Raw genomic sequence first — 23102 nt, 5'->3', positions numbered from 1 at the left:
TAGCTAGGCATGGAGTGTATACTGTGTGACATGAGGTGGCGGTATAGCCAGGCATGGAGTGTATACTGTGTGACATGAGGTGGCGGTATAGCCAGGCATGGAGTGTATACTGTGTGACATGAGGTGGCGGTATAGCCAGGCATGGAGTGTATACAGTGTGACATGAGGTGGCGGTATAGCCAGGCATGGAGTGTATACAGTGTGACATGAGGTGGCGGTATGGCCAGGCATGGAGTGTATACTGTGTGACATGAGGTGGCGGTATATCCAGGCATGAAGTATATACAGTGTGACATGAGGTGGCGGTATAGCCAGGCATGGAGTGTATACAGTGTGACATGAGGTGGCGGTATAGCCAGGCATGGAGTGTATACTGTGTGACATGAGGTGGCGGTATAGCCAGGCATGAAGTATATACAGTGTGACATGAGGTGGCGGTATAGCCAGGCATGGAGTGTATACAGTGTGACATGAGGTGGCGGTATAGCCAGGCATGGAGTATATACAGTGTGACATATACCGTGTGGTGTGCACATGGCTCGGCCGCCGCTCCTGCCGTCTTTTATGTCGATGAATGGCGTGCTCATCCCCACCTGTTTGTTTTCTTTGTTGTTCTCGGCACGGCAGATATTGGCACTTTTTTTTTCCTGTTCCCCCTTCTTTTCATCTCGTTGCTTTGTGTGAATATCATGAATATATGTATAGCATTAGTTTTTAGCCTCGGGCAAAATTCAAGAAAGTGAAATGAGAAGTTGAGCGTTTAAAATAAATTTGTTGGAATATTTTGCGCGGCTATTATTGTGCATATATTTTTTTCACATTCTTCTATATATCATGAGCTATAGAAATGAGGGTAAAAAATGCTTATTAGGGTTTTTTTTCAGTGATTTGCCGATTTATCGTGTAACAGAATGTTATTTTATCTTTTTTTTCTTTATTCATTTCTATATTTACCTGGATTGCCGTTTCTGGTCAGTATGTTTCCCACTTAAAGGGGTTATACAGGATTAGATACAACATACAACTCCATTCTATTGAAGTTAAAGGGGTATTCCACTCAGACATAACTTTTGATATGTTGCTGCCCATGGTGAGACTAACAATTCCTTCCATACTTGTTATTGATTATTCAGTCTCCTTCCCCCAGTTCTCACCTGCTTCTTTCTGCTAACGACACAAAAATCTGTGTGTGAGACTTTTTCTCTGTCTCCGCCTCTCTTCTAAAACGGCTGATGTAAACAAGTCCCTGGCAGGCTGTATCTGCAACATTGTAGCTTCTTTGTAATGCTGGCAGGCTTTATCACATTAAGCTCTTTAGCAACTTGACCTCAGAAGAGTCCTCCCAGCATTACAAAGAAGCTACAATGTTGCAGATACAGCCTGCCAGGGACTTGTTTTGTCAGCTGTCTCAGAAGAGAGGGTGGAGGCAGGGGAGACGTACAGAAAAGCTCACACAGTTTTTTGTGTCTTCAGCAGAAAGCAGCAGCTGAGAACTGGGGGAAGGAGACGGAAGAGATCATAACAAGTATGGAAGGAATTGTTAGTCTCTCCATGGGCAGCAATATATGAAAAGTTATGTTTTTTTGTGATTTTTGTTTGAGTCCTATTCTGATTGATAGGGTTTGTGCACCAAGGCGGCAGGGCCTGGGGTGGGTTTCTCCGCAGCCCGATCCCCCTGCATCAGCTGCATCTCTCAATATCAAATTGTGAAGAGGCAATGCGTCGTTGCAGTGACCCTTGTCTGGTATGTGTGATCTGTCAATCTGATTTCTTAGAATTTTGGTGACTGATTGGGATTTTCATTATGGTCAGGGGGTGGGGGTGGGGAAATTAAAAAAGACAATATGCTCACCTGTCCCCGTGCCCACGCTGCACCGTATCACCGGGCTCCCGTAGCCTGTCAGGGTCTTCTCTTTTCCCGGTTTCTGGCTACATCACAACCCGGGTTGAACGGCACCTGTGGTTGGGGTTTAGCCCGCTCAGCCAATGGGCGACTGCAGCGTTGTCCCACCCCTGTCACTGACTGGCTGAGCCGGGTGTCCGTCATCCCGTTCGTGACATAGCTGGAGGGAAGCCAAGAAGACGCGGCCATTGGGACTGGTGACTATGATTTCTTTATGTTTCCCCTTTATAAAGTGTCACTGTCCTGTCTCATGATATCAGCCGAGTCTGAGTGTTCACACCTGTACCGAATCCTGCAACAATTCTGCACTATATGAAATAAGACTTAACCCTTTACACACACATCACACCGTGCCAATCCTTCTGCTCACAAAAATCGCCCGTATTTTCTCCAGTTATTCTTCTGGTTTAGGAAGATTTATACTATTTCTGCCCCAATGTATCAGGATTTATATGGGAAGAGATGGAGCAGCCGAACCTGACCGTTCCAGATCCATCTAAAAAAGTTTTATCCTTATTTTATTTCAAGTTTCCTGTACCTGCCACCTATTATAGTACCACCCTGCTCTCCCCTATTATAGTACCCCCTGCTCTCCCCCTATTATAGTACCACCCTGCTCTCCCCCTATTATAGTACCCCCTGCTCTCCCCCTATTATAGTACCACCCTGCTCTCCCCCTATTATAGTACCACCCTGCTCTCCCCCTATTATAGTACCACCCTGCTCTCCCCCTATTATAGTACCCCCTGCTCTCCCCCTATTATAGTACCCCCTGCTCCCCCCCCCTATTATAGTACCACCCTGCTCTCCCCCTATTATAGTACCCCCTGCTCTCCCCCTATTATAGTACCACCCTGCTCTCCCCCTATTATAGTACCACCCTGCTCTCCCCCTATTATAGTACCACCCTGCTCTCCCCCTATTATAGTACCACCCTGCTCTCCCCCTATTATAGTACCCCCTGCTCTCCCCCTATTATAGTACCCTCTGCTCTCCCCCTATTATAGTACCACCCTGCTCCCCCACTATTATAGTACTTCCTGCTCTCCCCCTATTATAGTACCACCCTGCTCTCCCCCTATTATAGTACCCCCTGCTCTCCCCCTATTATAGTACCACCCTGCTCTCCCCCTATTATAGTACCCCCTGCTCTCCCCCTATTATAGGGTCTCCCTGCTCTCCCCCTATTATAGTACCCTCTGCTCTCCCCCTATTATAGTACCACCCTGCTCTCCCCCTATTATAGTACCCCCTGCTCTCCCCCTATTATAGTACCACCCTGCTCTCCCCCTATTATAGTACCACCCTGCTCTCCCCCTATTATAGTACCACCCTGCTCTCCCCCTATTATAGTACCCCCTGCTCTCCCCCTATTATAGTACCCCCTGCTCTCCCCCTATTATAGTACCACCCTGCTCTCCCCCTATTATAGTACCACCCTGCTCTCCCCCTATTATAGTACCCCCTGCTCTCCCCCTATTATAGTACCCCCTGCTCCCCCCCTATTATAGTACCACCATGCTCTCCCCCTATTATAGTACCACCCTGCTCTCCCACTATTATAGTACCACCCTGCTCTCCCCCTATTATAGTACCACCCTGCTCCCCCCCTATTATAGTACCACCATGCTCTCCCCCTATTATAGTACCACCCTGCTCTCCCCCTATTATAGTACCACCCTGCTCTCCCCCTATTATAGTACCCCCTGCTCCCCCCCTATTATAGTACCACCTGCTCTCCCCCTATTATAGTACCCCCTGCTCTCCCCCTATTATAGTACCACCCTGCTCCCCCCCCTATTATAGTACCACCATGCTCTCCCCCTATTATAGTACCACCCTGCTCTCCCCCTATTATAGTACCACCCTGCTCTCCCCCTATTATAGTACCACCCTGCTCTCCCCCTATTATAGTACCACCCTGCTCTCCCCCTTTTATAGTACCACCCTGCTCTCCCCCTATTATAGTACCACCCTGCTCTCCCCCTATTATAGTACCACCCTGCTCTCCCCCTATTATAGTACCACCCTGCTCTCCCCCTATTATAGTACCACCCTGCTCTCCCCCTATTATAGTACCACCCTGCTCTCCACCTATTATAGTACCACCCTGCTCTTCACCTATTATAGTACCACCCTGCTCTCCCCCTATTATAGTACCACCCTGCTCTCCCCCTATTATAGTACTTCCTGCTCTCCCCCTATTATAGTACCACCCTGCTCTCCCCCTATTATAGTACCCCCTGCTCTCCCCCTATTATATTACCCCCTGCTCTCCCCCCTATTATAGTACCACCCTGCTCTCCCCCTATTATAGTACCACCCTGCTCTCCCCCTATTATAGTACCACCCTGCTCTCCCCCTATTATAGTACCCCTGCTCTCCCCCTATTATAGTACCCCCTGCTCTCCCCCTATTATAGTACCACCCTGCTCTCCCCCTATTATAGTACCACCCTGCTCTCCCCCTATTATAGTACCACCCTGCTCTCCCCCTATTATAGTACCCCCTGCTCTCCCCCTATTATACTACCCCCTGCTCTCCCCCTATTATAGTACCACCCTGCTCTCCCCCTATTATAGTACCACCCTGCTCTTCCCCTATTATAGTACCACCCTGCTCTCCCCCTATTATAGTACCACCCTGCTCTCCCCCTATTATAGTACCACCCTGCTCTCCCCCTATTATAGTACCCCCTGCTCTCCCCCTATTATACTACCCCCTGCTCTCCCCCTATTATAGTACCACCCTGCTCTCCCCCTATTATAGTACCCCCTGCTCTCCCCCTATTATAGTACCACCCTGCTCTCCCCCTATTATAGTGTCTCCCTGCTCTCCCCCTATTATAGTACCCTCTGCTCTCCCCCTATTATAGTACCCCCTGCTCTCCCCCTATTATAGTACCCCCTGCTCTCCCCCTATTATAGTACCCCCTGCTCTCCCCCTATTATAGTACCCCCTGCTCTCCCCCTATTATAGTACCCCCTGCTCTCCCCCTATTATAGTACCCCCTGCTCTCCCCCTATTATAGTACCACCCTGCTCTCCCCCTATTATAGTACCCCCTGCTCTCCCCCTATTATAGTACCTCCTGCTCTCCCCCTATTATAGTACCCCCTGCTCTCCCCCTATTATAGTACCCCCTGCTCTCCCCCTATTATAGTACCACCCTGCTCTCCCCCTATTATAGTACCACCCTGCTCTCCCCCTATTATAGTACCCCCTGCTCTCCCCCTATTATAGTACCCCCTGCTCTCCCACTATTATAGTACCACCCTGCTCTCCCCCTATTATAGTGTCTCCCTGCTCTCCCCCTATTATAGTACCACCCTGCTCTCCCCCTATTATAGTACCACCCTGCTCTCCCCCTATTATAGTACCACCCTGCTCTCCCCCTATTATACTACCCCCTGCTCTCCCCCTATTATAGTACCCCCTGCTCTCCCCCTATTATAGTACCCCCTGCTCTCCCCCTATTATAGTACCACCCTGCTCTCCCCCTATTATAGTACCACCCTGCTCTCCCCCTATTATAGTACCACCCTGCTCTCCCCCTATTATACTACCCCCTGCTCTCCCCCTATTATAGTACCCCCTGCTCTCCCCCTATTATAGTACCCTCTGCTCTCCCCCTATTATAGTACCCCCTGCTCTCCCCCTATTATAGTACCACCCTGCTCTCCCCCTATTATAGTGTCTCCCTGCTCTCCCCCTATTATAGTACCCCCTGCTCTCCCCCTATTATAGTACCACCCTGCTCTCCCCCTATTATAGTACCACCCTGCTCTCCCCCTATTATAGTACCACCCTGCTCTCCCCCTATTATACTACCCCCTGCTCTCCCCCTATTATAGTACCCCCTGCTCTCCCCCTATTATAGTACCCCCTGCTCTCCCCTATTATAGTACCACCCTGCTCTCCCCCTATTATAGTACCACCCTGCTCTCCCCCTATTATAGTACCACCCTGCTCTCCCCCTATTATACTACCCCCTGCTCTCCCCCTATTATAGTACCCCCTGCTCTCCCCCTATTATAGTACCCCCTGCTCTCCCCCTATTATAGTACCCCCTGCTCTCCCCCTATTATAGTACTCCCTGTTCTCCCTGGTTGTAAATGATCTCTTATTATAGTATCTTCCCCCTTTGCTCTGTTTATAGCCTGGCTTTTATTTTTTACTTAATAATTAATACGTCGTTGACAGAACGGTTCACATTACACGTTACATTGCTGACTGGCTCCAGCCCGGTGCATGCACTCTACAGTCTCTGGATCTTTGCACCAATTCCTGGCTCCAGCCCGGTGCATGCACTCTACAGTCTCTGGATCTTTGCACCAATTCCTGGCTCCAGCCCGGTGCACGCTTCCTACAGTCTCCAGACCTTTTCATCAATTCTTGGCTCCAGCCCGGTGCATGCACTCTACAGTCTCTGGATCTTTGCACCAATTCCTGGCTCCAGCCCGGTGCATGCACTCTACAGTCTCTGGATCTTTGCACCAATTCCTGGCTCCAGCCCGGTGCATGCACTCTACAGTCTCTGGATCTTTGCAGCACCGATTCTTGGCTCCATCCCAGTGCACGCTCCCTACAGTCTCCAGACCTTGGACCAATTCCTGGCTCCTGCCTGGTGCACGCTCCTACAGTCTCCAGACCTTTGCACCAATTCCTGGCTCCTGCCTGGTGCACGCTCCTACAGTCTCCAGACCTTTGCACCAATTCTTGGCTCCTGCCTGGTGCATGCACTCTACAGTCTCCGGATCTTTGCAGTACCAATTCCCAACTTCAGCCCATTGGAGGCACTATGCAGTCACCGGATCATTGCAGCACCGATTTCCGGCTCCAGCCTGGTGCACGCTACCCACAGTCTGCGGATCTTAGCATATTCATAGCACTGATTTCCAACTCCAGCCCATTGCACGATCTCTACAGTCTCCGGATCTTTGCAGCACCAATTCCTGACTGCAGTCCATTGGAAGCACTCTACACTCTCCGGATCTTAGCACTGATTCTTGGCTCCAGCCCGATGCACAGACTCTACAGTCTCAGGATCTTAGCACCGATTTCCATCTCCAGCCCGGTGCACTCTCTCTACAGTTTCCGGATCATTGCAGCACCACTTTCCTGCTCCAGCTCGGTGCACGCTCCCTACAGTCTGCGGATCTTAGCACATTCATAGCACTAATTTCCGGCTCCAGCCCATTGCATGGACTCTACAGTCTCCAGATCTTAGCTCTGATTCTTGGCTCCAGCCCATTGCACGGACTCTACAGTCTCTGGATCTTAGCACGGCTTTCCTGCTCCAGCCCAGTGCACGCTCCCTACAGTCTCCGGATCTTTGCAGCACGGTTTTCCTGCTCCAGCTCGGTGCACGCTCCCTATAGTCTCCGGATCTTAGCACGGCTTTCCTGCTCCAGCTCGGTGCACGCTCCCTACAGTCTCCGGATCTTAGCACGGCTTTCCTGCTCCAGCCCGGTACATGCTCCCTACAGTCTCCGGATCTTTGCAGCACGGTTTTCCTGCTCCAGCTCGGTGCACGCTCCCTACAGTCTCCGGATCTTAGCACATTCATAACACCAATTTGCGACTCTTACCCATTGTACGCACTCTACAGTCTCCAGATTTTAGCACTGATTCCTGATTACTTATGTTGAAGGTTTTGGTATTTTTACCGTCCTCCCTTTTTCTTATTTTCGGCTTGCAGATGGCACCCTACCCCCTAGTGCTCCAATCACAAACACAGCGCTGGGAGAAATCAAAGAAATCAGCTTTTTTTATTAGTTTGTAATGTTTAATGACAGTTTGTGGCATTAAGACGAGATGTGTTTGTGTCTTGGCAACTGTTACCTAGTGACAAGTCTGAGCGGCACTAACCATTGGCTGGGGCAGAAAGACAGAGTCACCTTTCCGACGTTCTGCTCTCCTGCATCAGCTTTTGCTGGGGAGAGGGGGGGGGTGGAGAGATGATGGGAGGGATAAAGGAGGAGGAGGAAGAGAGAGGAGGAGGAGCAGGGGGCTCAGGTGCAAGCAGTAATAATACAAGAGTGAGAGCGAAAAGGGAGAACGAGAATGTGAGAAATAGCGACAGCCTCCGCGCAAACAGCATCTCCGTCCCCGGACCGAGCCGACTGCTCATCATAAGCCTAGGTGAGAAGCTTTATCCGTCTATGACTGTAATGGAGAAGGAGAGCGGTGGTGGCACAGGGGGCACAGCTCCTTAGTTTGGAGTAAATGAGGGTGGGAGAAGACACAGCTGGTCTTTTTTGGATAATCTCTATGAAGGGAGAAGGATGGAGGCAGAACAACTCTCATATCTCAACTTGAGGAATGATGAAGAATTTTTTTCTTTCTTTTTGGAAAGTGCAGTGTAGCGGTGGCAGGCATTCCTATGGATGGCATCTCTGCTGCCTCCCACCTCCCTGGCATCTCAGGCAATGACAGTTTGCATCTATTTAGGAGAGGACTAACAATAGAGGTGGGCTGAGCGAACATCAAGCGAACTTCAGCTCGCAAACCCAGGACGACAATGTCACCTTGGTTATCCTTTTATATACAAGTGACTGCCCTGAGCCGGGACGCCTTTCCTTTCTTCCTATCACCTTTTACAATGCAGCCATAGTCTGTTTTTTGTTTTTAACTCTTTCTGCACTAATTAACGTTTTCGTCTTTTGTATATTGATACGATCCGATGCGGTTAAAGTCGATGACCGGGAGCTCAGATGAAGCGACTGTAATGTTAAGTTTCACATGAGTTATTAAAAGTTTACTCCTAAATAATTCACGGCCATTATATCTGCGCTGGTGGTGGAAGGCTATTTCCAGATATCGGTTTTCCATCTTTGTATGGATCGGTGGTGAGATGTAATGTATAGGAAATGGGTGGGCTCGGGGGCATTGCTCTGCTGTATTCCCATTGCACGGTGAGCAACTGCTGCTGCCGTCCCCTGTGTGTTGTGAATTAGGTCACATAGGTTATAAGGTAAATGCACCTGTAATCATTAACCGGGAGACCCGACCTGCCGTACATCAGGTATGCTAATAGACAATGGCTGTTCCATCTGATTTCTATGTCGGTATCTGTAAATGGTTTCTGCTCTTGGCTCCTCCAGTCGGAGATATTTTAAGATGCCTCTTGACTTCCCCTCCCTCTTATTCAGATTTTCAAGTCTAAAGATAAACCATCTCAGGAGAATACACTGGCCACCCTTTGCCCCCACCTCCTTACTCTCTTAGCATAAAAAGGAACATGATTCACGGAAATGTGTTTTTTTTTTTTTTTATTATTGGGCTTTTTTTTTTTTTAACATTTCTGCCTTTATCTGTTTTATGTTATTTTTTCCTCTTTATTTGTAGTTTCCGTCACCAATGATACAGGATACGGAATCTCTCCTCTTTAGCCTTTCACTGTGCTTCCTAAGAATGGATCCCAGAAGCCCGATGAAGAGAGCAGCAGCAACCTTTCACTTATTAAGTTTTATTCCACTGGGTGTTGCATTATTTTTCTCGGCTCCTACCTCGGAGAAGCAAAGGTGAGCAAGCCCCGCCGGAGTAACCACAACGTTCTATGGATTGGGAACGAGCGAATTTGGAAAGCTGTCATACTGATGGAAGAGGTTGCTGAAAGAAGTCCTGAGGCTCACAAGTGGGGGCTCTCTTACCCAGCTGTAAGACTGGCTTGTCCGGTCTGCGTTTTACCTCCTGGCTTTCGAATTTTGTACCTGCGGACCAACGTTACAAATCATGAACCAGTCACAACTGCTTGATTGGAGAACATTGAATACAAGTGGATTCTTCCTGAACTCGTCGGAGCATCACCCTTGTCCACTGGGTTTTGGACACTACAATTCCGTGGACATATGCATACTGGAAACTACCATCATTGTGCTGCTAACCTTCTTGATAATTACTGGGAATCTTACCGTCATCTTTGTCTTTCATTGTGCCCCCTTATTGCACCATTATACGACCAGTTATTTCATCCAGACTATGGCATATGCAGACTTGCTTGTGGGAGTCAGTTGCCTGGTTCCCACATTATCCCTCCTTCACTACTCCACCGGGGTCCATGAATCTTTGACATGTCAAGTGTTTGGCTATATAATTTCAGTGCTAAAAAGTGTCTCCATGGCTTGTTTAGCGTTCATCAGTGTGGACCGATACCTGGCCATCACCAAGCCCCTTTCCTATAACCAGCTGGTAACACCATGTAGACTGCGCCTCTGTATCATCCTTATCTGGATTTATTCATGTTTGATCTTCTTGCCATCTTTTTTTGGCTGGGGTAAGCCTGGCTACCATGGGGATATCTTTGAGTGGTGTGCCATATCTTGGCATACCAGTGCCTACTTCACTGGCTTCATTGTGTGCCTGCTCTACGCTCCTGCCGCCCTGGTCATATGTTTTACATATTTCCACATCTTCCGCATTTGTCGGCAGCACACCAAAGAAATTAGCGACCGCCGGGCTCGCTTTCCCAGTCATGAAGCTGAATCAACTGGGGAAGGCGGGCCCGGTCACAGCCCTGACCGACGGTACGCAATGGTCTTGTTCCGGATTACCAGCGTTTTCTATATGCTTTGGCTCCCATACATCATATACTTTTTATTGGAGAGTTGGCGGGCGCTGGAGAACCCTGCCTTGTCTTTTCTAACCACCTGGTTGGCCATAAGCAATAGTTTCTGTAACTGTGTCATCTACAGCCTTTCCAACAGTGTTTTCCGCCTCGGCCTTCGGAGGCTGTCAGAAACTATATGTTCACCGTGTATGTGTTCTAAAGACAAGAACCAACGGGAACCTAAACCCCGAAAACGTGCTAACTCCTGTTCTATTTAAAGTCATTGTGGTGACAATCAAAAGCTAGGAGCAGGCCTGCAACCAGGCCCCCAGGATGCTGCTTTCCACAACAACGTCTACAAAAATTACTTTAGCGCCTCATTTTTGGCTACATTGTTTTGAGTATTTTGATAAGCATCGGGAATGCAAACCGTTAAACTCTAATCCAAGCAGACATGCAAAGAGCGCGCAATTCCGTGCACTTCTGTCAAAAATGAGTCATGCCGAAGTGGGAGGAGGGGAGCAAAGTATCAAAAAAAAAAAAAAGGTGTCGGATTGGTTAAGATTAGCCTATTAATGCGGATATTCTGCCGAAATATCAGATTTCGCACAAAAGGTCACTTCCTCTTTTTCACACTCAAAATATAATGTCTACATTGCCTCTCTGGGAGAATTAAAAAAAAAAAAAAATTACCTTCCAAGGCCGTTGTTACTGAATCCGGCTCTGCTACGTTGTAGACTATAACCCGAAGGCGACCAAATTGCTGTCTTACAAATACTGCATTAGTCGTTTTTTATATTCAAGTTTAATTTTATCGATGTGTTATTATACCAGTTCAGTACAAGAAGACGAGTGGGCGTCACGCCACTGTCACCGACTGAGTGGTTGAAGAGTTTACAAACGCCTGTGCAATGTGCAGGTGACTATGAAGTGTTCTGCGACGGTGTACCTGCTCCAAAATCTCCCCGAATATACAGGATACCAGCTGCCCTCCCCTCTGATAGACACGACTTACCGACTCGTAACTGAGCTACGTAAGAGCTGCTATGAACCTTTCTTATAATTATTTATAATCGATGGGTATTAGCTAGATCTCCAAATTAGATTCAGGTAGACCAGAAGTGTCTCAGATATATATCTACAAGACGTTACGGTAGTGAGACAGTGAATCGGTGTCCTATATGTAAGTGATCACATTGTGTATTTATTGATCAGTCTTACTAAAGACGTGGCTTTGCCAGTCCCGGCCACCCAGATGTTCCTTCTTGTCCGGCCGAGGCAATGGCTCGCTCCAGAATTAGAAGCAGTGACCTTTTTTTTTTTTCTCCAGAACAATTGGTGATTCCACCACCCATGCAAAAAAAATAGGATCTGCTAAATGGGCCATGTTCCTGCTCTACATTCAGCCATCCTATCCTTCATCCAGCTTGCTGCTGTTTTTGACCGGTCCTCGTGCAGTTTTACTGTACATATTATATATTTAATAATAAAAAAGTAACGTAATCCGAGGATTGTTTGTGCTCTTTATCCGACATGTCTCACGTCTGTACGAATAGCCTCGACTCGCTTCATAAGAACAAGATGAGTGGGATGAAATATCGAACGTTAAAGGTTCCTGGAAGGGTTTGTCAGATGATCTCCGGACGTGTGTCACTGCTTTAGGCCGGGGATGGGGAACCGGCCGCCCTCCAGCCGGGGCGAAACTACAACTCCCACAATGCCTGGAGAGCTAGAGCTTTGGCTGTGCAGGCATGATGGGAGTTGTAGTTCTGCAGCAGCTGGCGGGCCTGAAGGTTCCCCCATCTCTGGTTTAGGATCCGTGGAGATGGAGGTTACGTTATATCCCATCCTTCCACACCATTGTCGTCCTCATTGTTTTATTCGTTTACAGAAGCCATTTTAATCTTTTTGGATAGTTTTTCACCTTTGGAGACGCCGGATCTCCAATCTGTGATTGGTTTTCATTTTATCCAGTCTTTGTAGCATATAAGAATGGTTCTGCTTTACAGATTCTCTTTCTTAACCAATTGCTGTTGATTGATCTCCAGTGATGGATGAGCACTTAGAGGGGATATCCCAGGATTATAACTAATCACCTATACAAAGGGGAGGTGACGCATCTGATGGGTGGGGACTGACCTCTGGGACCCCCGCTTATAATGAGAAGGGGGGATTATCCAATGCGTATGCTCAATGACCGTTCCATCTACTGTGTCAGTGAGTAAATGGAGCAGCAGATGAGGGTTTACACCTCCATTCATTTCAGTGGGGATCTCAGTAGTCGGACCACCACCAATTAGATACCCATCACCCATCTCTTACATAGGTTACCATTTTGGAATAACCCCTTTAGTCATTGTTCACACAACATAGTTTTTATGGCAAGAATGGCCATTGTTTGCAATTAAATCAGCTGTTCTTGTTATAGAAAAATGTGTTGCATTGAAGTCTAACAATGACCGCTGCTCACTTAGTCTATTGAACAACGGCCGTTGTTTGGTATAACATGTCAATTATTTCCGTTCGTTGTGCATTGAAATCTATGCAATTTTCACTGCAACAGTAGCCATTGTTTGATACTTACTCCAACGGCCATTGTTCGTACATTGTGTGAACATAGCCTTAAGGTGGCCATACACCTTAGACTTACATTGGCTGAATTTGCCGGGATCGAATGATCATGTATGTTGGGGGTTTAGCTGCCGGTTGTTCATTAATGTTGGGGGCAAGACATTGGGCATGCTGAATTTCATCAAACATGTTACTATTGACTAGTTCTGAGCCAGCCCCTGCAAGTGCCATGGTAGTAACTGTACAGAAGCAAGAAAGTGTTTCCGGGACTTTGTGTATCTTTCAGATAGGTCATCAATATTTGATCGGTGACACCCAGCACCCACATGGAGACCCAGTCAATGATGCTGAAAGCAGACAGCGCCAGACATTGTGTAGTGGCTGCACTGGGGTACTGCAGCTTGTTCACCTCACAGGGAGCCCAGCACAATGTATGGAGCTCTCTGCCTGTGTCTGCCCGCAGAATGTTATAGAGCAGATTGATATATCGTTATCATAATGTACTAAATCCACTATACCCTGTATACACAGCGCCCCCATACAATATCCACTAAACGCTGCACCCTGTATACACAGCGCCCCCATACTATATCCACTGTACCCTGCACCCTGTATACACAGCGCCCCCATACTATATCCACTGTACCCTGCACCCTGTATACACATGCCCCCATACTATATCCACTATACCCTGTATACACAGCGCCCTCATACTATATCCACTATACCCTGCACCCTGTATACACAGCGCCCCTATACTATATCCACTGTACCCTGTATACACAGCGCCCTCATACTATATCCACTGTACCCTGTATACACAGCGCCCCCATACTATATCCACTGTACCCTGCACCCTGTATACACAGCGCCCCCATACTATATCCACTATACCCTGCACCCTGTATACACAGCGCCCTCATACTATATCCACTGTACCCTGCACCCTGTATACACAGCGCCCCCATACTATATCCACTATACCCTGCACCCTGTATACACAGCGCCCTCATACTATATCCACTGTACCCTGCACCCTGTATACACAGCGCCCCCATACTATATCCACTATACCCTGCACCCTGTATACACAGCACCCCCATACTATATCCACTATACCCTGTATACACAGCGCCCCCATACTATATCCACTGTACCCTGCACCCTGTATACACAGCACCCCCATACTATATCCACTATACCCTGTATACACAGCGCCCCTATACTATATACACTATACCCTGCACCCTGTATACACAGCGCCCCCATACTATATCCACTATACCCTGCACCCTGTATACACAGCGCCCCCATACTATATCCACTGTACCCTGCACCCTGTATACACATGCCCCCATACTATATACACTATGCCCTGTATACACAGCACCCCATACTATATCCACTGTACCCTGCACCCTGTATACACAGCAACCCCATACTATATCCACTATACCCTGCACCCTGTATACACAGCGGCCACATACTATATCCACTATACCCTGTATACACAGCGCCCCCATACTATATCCACTGTACCCTGCACCCTGTATACACATGCCCCCATACTATATACACTATACCCTGTATACACAGCGCCCCCATACTATATCCACTGTACCCTGCACCCTGTATACACAGTGCCCCCATACTATATACACTATACCCTGCACCCTGTATACACAGCGCCCCCATACTATATCCACTATACCCTGTATACACAGCGCCCCCATACTATATCCACTATACCCTGTATACACAGCACCCCATACTATATCCACTATACCCTGTATACACAGCGCCCCCATACTATATACACTATACCCTGCACCCTGTATACACAGCGCCCCCATACTATATCCACTGTACCCTGCACCCTGTATACACATGCCCCCATACTATATCCACTATACCCTGTATACACAGCACCCCATACTATATCCACTATACCCTGTATACACAGCACCCCATACTATATCCACTATACCCTGCACCCTGTATACACAGCACCCCCATACTATATCCACTATACCCTGCACCCTGTATACACAGCGCCCCCATACTATATACACTATACCCTGTATACACAGCGCCCCCATACTATATACACTATACCCTGTATACACATGCCCCCATACTATATCCACTATACCCTGTATACACAGCGCCCTCATACTATATCCAGTATACCCTGCACCCTGTATACACAGCGCCCTCATACTATATCCACTGTACCCTGTATACACAGCGCCCTCATACTATATCCACTGTACCCTGTATACACAGCGCCCCCATACTATATCCACTGTACCCTGTATACACAGCGCCCCCATACTATATCCACTGTACCCTGCACCCTGTATACACAGCGCCCTCATACTATATCCACTGTACCCTGTATACACAGCACCCCCATACTATATCCACTGTACCCTGCACCCTGTATACACAGCTCCCCCATACAATATCCACTGTACCCTGTATACACAGCGCCCCCATACTATATCCACTGTACCCTGCACCCTGTATACACATGCCCCCATACTATATACACTATGCCCTGTATACACAGCGCCCCTATAATATATACACTATACCCTGCACCCTGTATACACAGCGCCCCTATACTATATCCTCTATAACCTGCACCCTGTATACACAGTGCCCTCATACTATATACACTATACCCTGTATACACACACCCTCATACTATTTCCTCTATAACCTGCACCCTGTATACACACGCCCTCATACTATATACACTATACCCTGTATACACACACCCTCATACTATATCCTCTATAACCTGCACCCTGTATACACAGTGCCCCCATACTATATACACTATACCCTGTATACACACACCCTCATACTATATCCACTATACCCTGCACCCTGTATACACAGCGCCCTCATACTATATACACTATACCCTGTATACACACGCCCTCATACTATATACACTATACCCTGTATACACACACCCTCATACTATATCCTCTATAACCTGCACCCTGTATACACACGCCCTCATACTATATACACTATACCCTGTATACACACACCCTCATACTATATCCTCTATAACCTGCACCCTGTATACACACGCCCTCATACTATATACACTATACCCTGTATACACACACCCTCATACTATATCCTCTATAACCTGCACCCTGTATACACACGCCCCATTACAATATATGCTACAAATCACCTACATAACACAAGTCTCCTTCTTGTTCCGTCCGCTTTCCCACCGTCCTATATAAATGGCTGCTCATAGTAATATTATTGGTTATTTTCGGATACAGAAGAGGAAGTAATTGAGGATAAGACTGGATACGGCCTGAGAACCAGCGCCATTATCCTGTGTATGAGAACCCTGATCTGCTGCCGCACCCCGAGGTTACCCCCAGCGGCCGCGGAGTGTGGGGCCATAATGGGCGAGATCTATCAAACATGGTGTAAGGTGAAACTGGCTCAGTCACCCCCGGCAACCAATCAGATTCCACCTCTCATTCCTCACAGACTCTTTGGAAAGTGAAAGGGGGAATCTGATTGGTTGCCGGGGGTGACTGAGCCAGTCTCACTTTACACCATGTTTTATAAATTTCCCCCATAGAATGTAGAGCCATGAATGTGAGCGGCGGAGGAGGCGATAGAGGAGGCTGATACCCCTGAGCATTGATTTCTGGGCCGGCAGGTGGAGGGTGTATGTAAGCAATGGATGTGTCCTGTACATGTGGCGGCATTATTGATGTATCGGAGAGCAGCTGCCTGCGGGGTCACTATTGTCCCTCGTGAGGGGAACCATTGGTTTAGCAAATTTCTAACACGCGGTGGTGACCTCAGTGGGCTCCATCTCAACTACATTCTTTTTTGCCAGATTTAGGCCGGGACCACACTACATTTTTATCATCTGTTTTTACAAAAAACGGATGGAAAAACTGATGTATTTGTGTGCATGTTTTGATCCATTTTTCCATTGACTTCCATTATAAAAAGAAAATTCCGTCTGCTTTTTTTTTTTATGTACACAAAAATGTTGTGGACCACACAATTTTCGGGTTTTAATGCTTTTTTTATAATAAAAGTCAACGGAAAAATGGATCAAAACTTATGCACACAAATACATATGTTTTTCCATCCATTTAAAAAGAAAAACTGAAAAAAATGCAGTGTGAACCCAGCCTTATGCAAAAACTTTGCACAGCAGTACACCAGTCAGACCCAGGCGTAGTTTTTTTTTTTTTTTGCCATTTTTGCCAAGTTGTTCGCAAAAAAATTGTGCAAGATTTATCAAGGACGGCGCTCCTAGTGATACACTTTGCCCGTGGTCCGGAGATTCTGCGCTGGTGTGAAAATACTTGCACAAATGATAAATGTGCCACAAACCTGTGTCCTGTACGTGTGCTAAGCTGTACGTCACGTGAGATACAAGCTGCAAGACTCCTCTATCACACTATAATACAAGCTGCAGTCCCTACATAGACTCCTCCATCACACTATAATACATAGACTCCTCTGTCACACTATAATACATAGACTCCTCTGTCACACTATAATACATAGACTCCTCTGTCACACTATAATACATAGACTGCTTCATCACACTATAATACATAGACTGCTTCATCACACTATAATACATAGACTGCTTCATCACACTATAATACAAAGACTCCTCTGTCACACTATAATACAGGCTACAGTCCCTACATAGACTCCTCTATCACTCTATAATACAGGCTACAGTCCCTACATAGACTCCTCTATCACTCTATAATACAGGCTGCAGTCCCTACATAGACTCCTCTATCACACTATAATACATAGACTGCTCCATCGCACTATAATACATAGACTGCTCCATCACACTATAATACATAGACTGCTCCATCGCACTATAATACATAGACTCCTCCGTCACACTATAATACATAGACTGCTCCATCACACTATAATACATAGACTCCTCCGTCACACTATAATACATATACTGCTCCGTCACACTATAATACATAGACTCCTCCGTCACACTATAATACATAGACTCCTCCGTCACACTATAATACATAGACTCCTCCGTCACACTATAATACATAGACTCCTCCGTCACACTATAATACATAGACTCCTCCGTCACACTATAATACATAGACTCCTCCGTCACACTATAATACATAGACTCCTCTGTCACACTATAATACATAGACTCCTCCGTCACACTATAATACATAGACTCCTCCGTCACACTATAATACATAGACTCCTCTGTCACACTATAATACATAGACTCCTCCGTCACACTATAATACATAGACTCCTCCGTCACACTATAATACATAGACTCCTCCATCACACTATAATACATAGACGGCTCCATCGCACTATAATACATAGACTCCTCCGTCACACTATAATACATAGACTCCTCTGTCACACTATAATACATAGACTCCTCCGTCACACTATAATACATAGACTCCTCCTTCACACTATAATACATAGACTCCTCTGTCACACTATAATACATAGACTCCTCCGTCACACTATAATACATAGACTCCTCCGTCACACTATAATACATAGACTCCTCCGTCACACTATAATACATAGACTCCTCCGTCACACTATAATACATAGACTCCTCTGTCACACTATAATACATAGACTCCTCCGTCACACTATAATACATAGACTCCTCCGTCACACTATAATACATAGACTCCTCCGTCACACTATAATACATAGACTCCTCCGTCACACTATAATACATAGACTCCTCCGTCACACTATAATACATAGACTCCTCCGTCACACTATAATACATAGACTCCTCCGTCACACTATAATACATAGACTCCTCCGTCACACTATAATACATAGACTCCTCTGTCACACTATAACTAGCAGCTTTGAGCAGTCAGGGCTGTAGCAGAGCTGGGTGCCGTCCCCCTGGCTGTACAGGTGATCACCCAGCTTTCCCAGGTACTGATGTAACGCGGCTCTGGCCGTGCTCAGTAATACGAGGACGAGTCAAGGAGCGGCGGTATTGATGGTATTAGAGGGGTAATTGCTCCATATAACTCCGCTCTGTAATTCTCCATGCCTCTTAATGAAAATGGATTTGCTTTCCGGTCGTAATTCAAGGCCCGATGAGGAGGGCCGGTGAGCGGCACGGACGCACGCTCTCACATCCACATCACAGTTTATAGATATTTCACTCGTAATGGAGATTGTTGTTGTGCGATTTTTCCCTCTCGCATTATAATGAGGCTGGAAGGTAATAATAGGTGATGGTAACCGAACACTCCGGGCTCGTGTTACATGGCAGAGACTTAGGAACAGGTTATCCGTGTAATCGCTGTAAATAAAGGCGATCGTGGTGAAGGCGCCCGAGTGTGGGGAGACAATAGTGGTGAAGGGGCCCAAGTGTAGGATGACGATAGTGGTGATAGTGCCTGAGTGTAGGGAGACTATAGTGGTGATAGTGCCCGAGTGTAGGAAACTATAGTGGTGATAGTGCCCGAGTGTAGGGAGACGATAGTGGTGATAGTGCCAGATTGTAGGAAACTATAGTGGTGATAGTGCCCGATTGTAGGGAGACCATAGTGGTGATAGTGCCTGAGTGTAGGATGACGATAGTGGTGATAGTGCCCGATTGTAGGGAGACGATAGTGGTGATAGTGCCCGAGTGTAGGATGATGATAGTGGTGATAGTGCCCAAGTGTAGGATGACGATAGTGGTGATAGTGCCAGATTGTAGGAAACTATAGTGGTGATAGTGCCCGATTGTAGGGAGATGATAGTGATGATAGTGCCCGATTGTAGGGAGACGATAGTGGTGATAGGGCCCAAGTGTAGGATGACGTGCCCGAGTGTAGGATGACGATAGTGGTGATAGTGCCCGATTGTAGGGAGACGATAGTGGTGATAGTGCCCGAGTGTAGGGAGACGATAGTGGTGATAGTGCCCGAGTGTAGGGAGACGATAGTGGTGATAGTGCTCAAGTGTAGGGAGACGATAGTGGTGAAGGGGCATGAGTGTAGGGAGACAACAGGAGTGAAGGGGCCCGAGTATCGGGAGACCATAGTGGTAATAGTGCCCGAGTGTAGGGAGACGATAATGGTGATAGTGCCCGAGTGTAGGGAGACGATAGTGGTGATAGTGCCCGAGTGTAGGGAGACGATAGTGGTGAAGGGGCCCAAGTGTAGGATGACGTGCCCGAGTGTACGGAGACGATAGTGGTGATAGTGCCCAAGTGTAGGGAGACGATAGTGGTGATAGTGCCCGAGTGTAGGGAGACGATAGTGGTGATAGTGCCCAAGTGTAGGGAGACGATAGTGGTGATAGTGCCCGAGTGTAGGGAGACGATAGTGGTGATAGTGCCCAAGTGTAGGGAGACGATAGTGGTGATAGTGCCCGAGTGTAGGGAGACAATAGTGGTGAAGGGGCCCAAGTGTAGGGAGATGATGGTGGTGATAGTGCCCAAGTGTAGGGAGATGATAGTGGTGATAGTGCCTGAGTGTAGGGAGACTATAGTGGTGATAGTGCCCGAGTGTAGGGAGACCATAGTGGTGATAGTGCCCGAGTGTAGGAAGATGATAGTGGTGATAGTGCCCGAGTATAGGAAGACGATAGTGGTGAAGGGGCCGAAGTGCAGGGAGACGATAGGGGTGAAGGGGCCCGAGTGTAGGAAGACTATAGTGGTGAAGGGGCCCAGTGTAGGGAAACGTGCCCGAGACTCCTTCCATGCGCTGTATATATAATATTGTATATAGTACGGGAATAGTATGACATTTATAGTAACTATGTTAGTAACTATAGTTCTATGGCGGTGTAGTTATTGTCAGCGGACTCCAGGTCAGACTTGAGTAGTTCTCCATGTACTGTATGGAGGGTACCGGATCTTACATCCACCATGTGACTTTAATAGCCAAACAAACCATAAGCTGCTCCACTCATCTTGTCCGTATACATGTACGCTGCACCCGGCTGAATGTGCATATGTAGAAGGGAACCTCTGACAGTGGGACGGCGCTTGTAATCCAGATTCACTGTTGAAGCAAAACTTCCGATAAGAAATCACTGATCTGCAGACAATTGGTTCCACACCCCAAAAATAATGATTATTTATTCTAAATAACATGTAGCACAGATGAAACAATGAGAAGCAGAAGAATCTGTGATATTATAAGTTACTGTACAGTATAGCAGCATGTGGTATATAATGTATAGTAACTGTATAACCCTGATAACACAGCAGCTGGATATGTGATATATATAAGTTACTGTACAGTATAGCAATCAGCATGTGGTATATAATGTATAGTAACTGTATAACCCTGATAACACAGCAGAAGCTGGATATGTGATATATAAGTTACTGTACAGTATAGCAGCATATGGTATATAATGTATAGTAACTGTATAACCCTGATAACACAGCAGCTGGATATGTGATATATAAGTTACTGTACAGTATAGCAGCATGTGGTATATAATGTATAGTAACTGTATAACCCTGATAACACAGCAGCTGGATATGTGATATATATAAGTTACTGTACAGTATAGCAATCAGCATGTGGTATATAATGTATAGTAACTGTATAACACTGATAACACAGCAGAAGCTGTATATGTGATATGTTACTGTACAGTATAGCAGCATGTGGTATATAATGTATAGTAACTGTATAACCCTGATAACACAGCAGCTGGATATGTGATATATAAGTTACTGTACAGTATAGCAATCAGCATGTGGTATATAATGTATAGTAACTGTATAACCCCGATAACACAGCAGCAGCTGGATATGTGATATATAAGTTACTGTACAGTATAGCAGCATGTGGTATATAATGTATAGTAACTGTATAACCCTGATAACACAGCAGCTGGATATGTGATATATAAGTTACTGTACACTATAGCAGCATGTGGTATATAATGTATAGTAACTGTATAACCCTGATAACACAGCAGCTGGATATGTGATATATAAGTTACTGTACAATATAGCAGCATGTGGTATATAATGTATAGTAACTGTATAACCCTGATAATACAGCAGCAGTTTGTAGATACAGGATGGAGCTGCGGATTCCCATAATGCAGTAGTGTAGTACAGCAGGCTAGAATAGAGAAGCAGGGCTGCTGTCAGAGGTCTGTGTGGTCACATGACAGCAATGGGGAAGGGGTGTATTCAGCATGGACCAATCAGGAAGTGAGTATCACAGAGCTGTGCAAAAGGACAGAGACTTTTCTATACAGCAGTGTGTATGACTGACTATGTGCAGGCACATTATAGCAGCAGTGTGTATAGCTGAGTATAAGTGCAGGCACATTATAGCAGAAGCGTTTATAGCTGAGTGTAAGTGTAGGCACATTTATAGCAGCTCCTTCATGTCCGGGGGCTCCTTCACATTGAGGACTTTCATTGCTGAGCATTGTAAATGGGCTGACGTGACTGGCTGTCAGCATGGCGGACAATTACTGATGAAATTCCGTATCATGGCGGTGTATGATAATTATAACTTTCAGATGGTGAAGCCTGTCCACTACCTCCTGAGGTTCCATCCATGGTAGGTGCCAGACCCCATCTCTAGCCCTGCAGCTGACAACTCTCATCACCTCCCAGGTACCCATCATCTCCCGGATACCCATGTCCTGCTATGTACTCATCCTCTCCCAGTAACCCATCATCTCCTGGATACCCCTCATCTCCCGGATACCCATGTCCTGCTATGTACCCATCCTCTCCCAGGCACCCATCATCTCCTGGATACCCCTCATCTCCCGGATACCCATGTCCTGCTATGTACCCATCCTCTCCCAGGCACCCATCATCTCCTGGATACCCCTCATCTCCCGGATACCCATGTCCTGCTATGTACCCATCCTCTCCCAGGTACCCATCACCTCCTTTGTACCGATCACCTCATAGGCACCCATTGTCTCCCAGGTACCCATCACCCCCCGCCATTGGCACACCTAGTCCACCAGCACGGTATCTGTGAGGCTCAGGAAGAATCTGATATTCTGGTTGTGAAATCTCTTTAAAGCA

At 46.8% G+C, this 23102-nt stretch overlaps 2 protein-coding genes across 5 annotated transcripts in view; both read left to right on the top strand.

Annotated features, from left to right (window-relative positions):
* The window catches only part of RABGAP1L (RAB GTPase activating protein 1 like), a 233521-nt gene that overhangs the window by 97206 nt on the left and 113213 nt on the right, over window positions 1-23102 (top strand). The window lies entirely within an intron of this gene.
* GPR52 (G protein-coupled receptor 52) lies at window positions 9444-11903 on the top strand. Its single transcript, XM_069981658.1, has one exon. The coding sequence runs from the start codon at window positions 9640-9642 to the stop codon at window positions 10729-10731; it is 1092 nt and encodes a 363-aa protein (XP_069837759.1). The 5' UTR covers window positions 9444-9639; the 3' UTR covers window positions 10732-11903.

The sequence above is a fragment of the Dendropsophus ebraccatus genome, chromosome 8 (genome assembly GCF_027789765.1).
Source record: "Dendropsophus ebraccatus isolate aDenEbr1 chromosome 8, aDenEbr1.pat, whole genome shotgun sequence".
Lineage (NCBI taxonomy): Eukaryota > Metazoa > Chordata > Amphibia > Anura > Hylidae > Dendropsophus > Dendropsophus ebraccatus.
This window is presented reverse-complemented; position numbering and strand designations above follow the sequence as displayed.

Bases quoted from the DNA above. Each gene is read 5' to 3' on its own strand.
- GPR52 (XM_069981658.1), top strand. From the start codon at position 9,640: ATGAACCAGTCACAACTGCTTGATTGGAGAACATTGAATACAAGTGGA.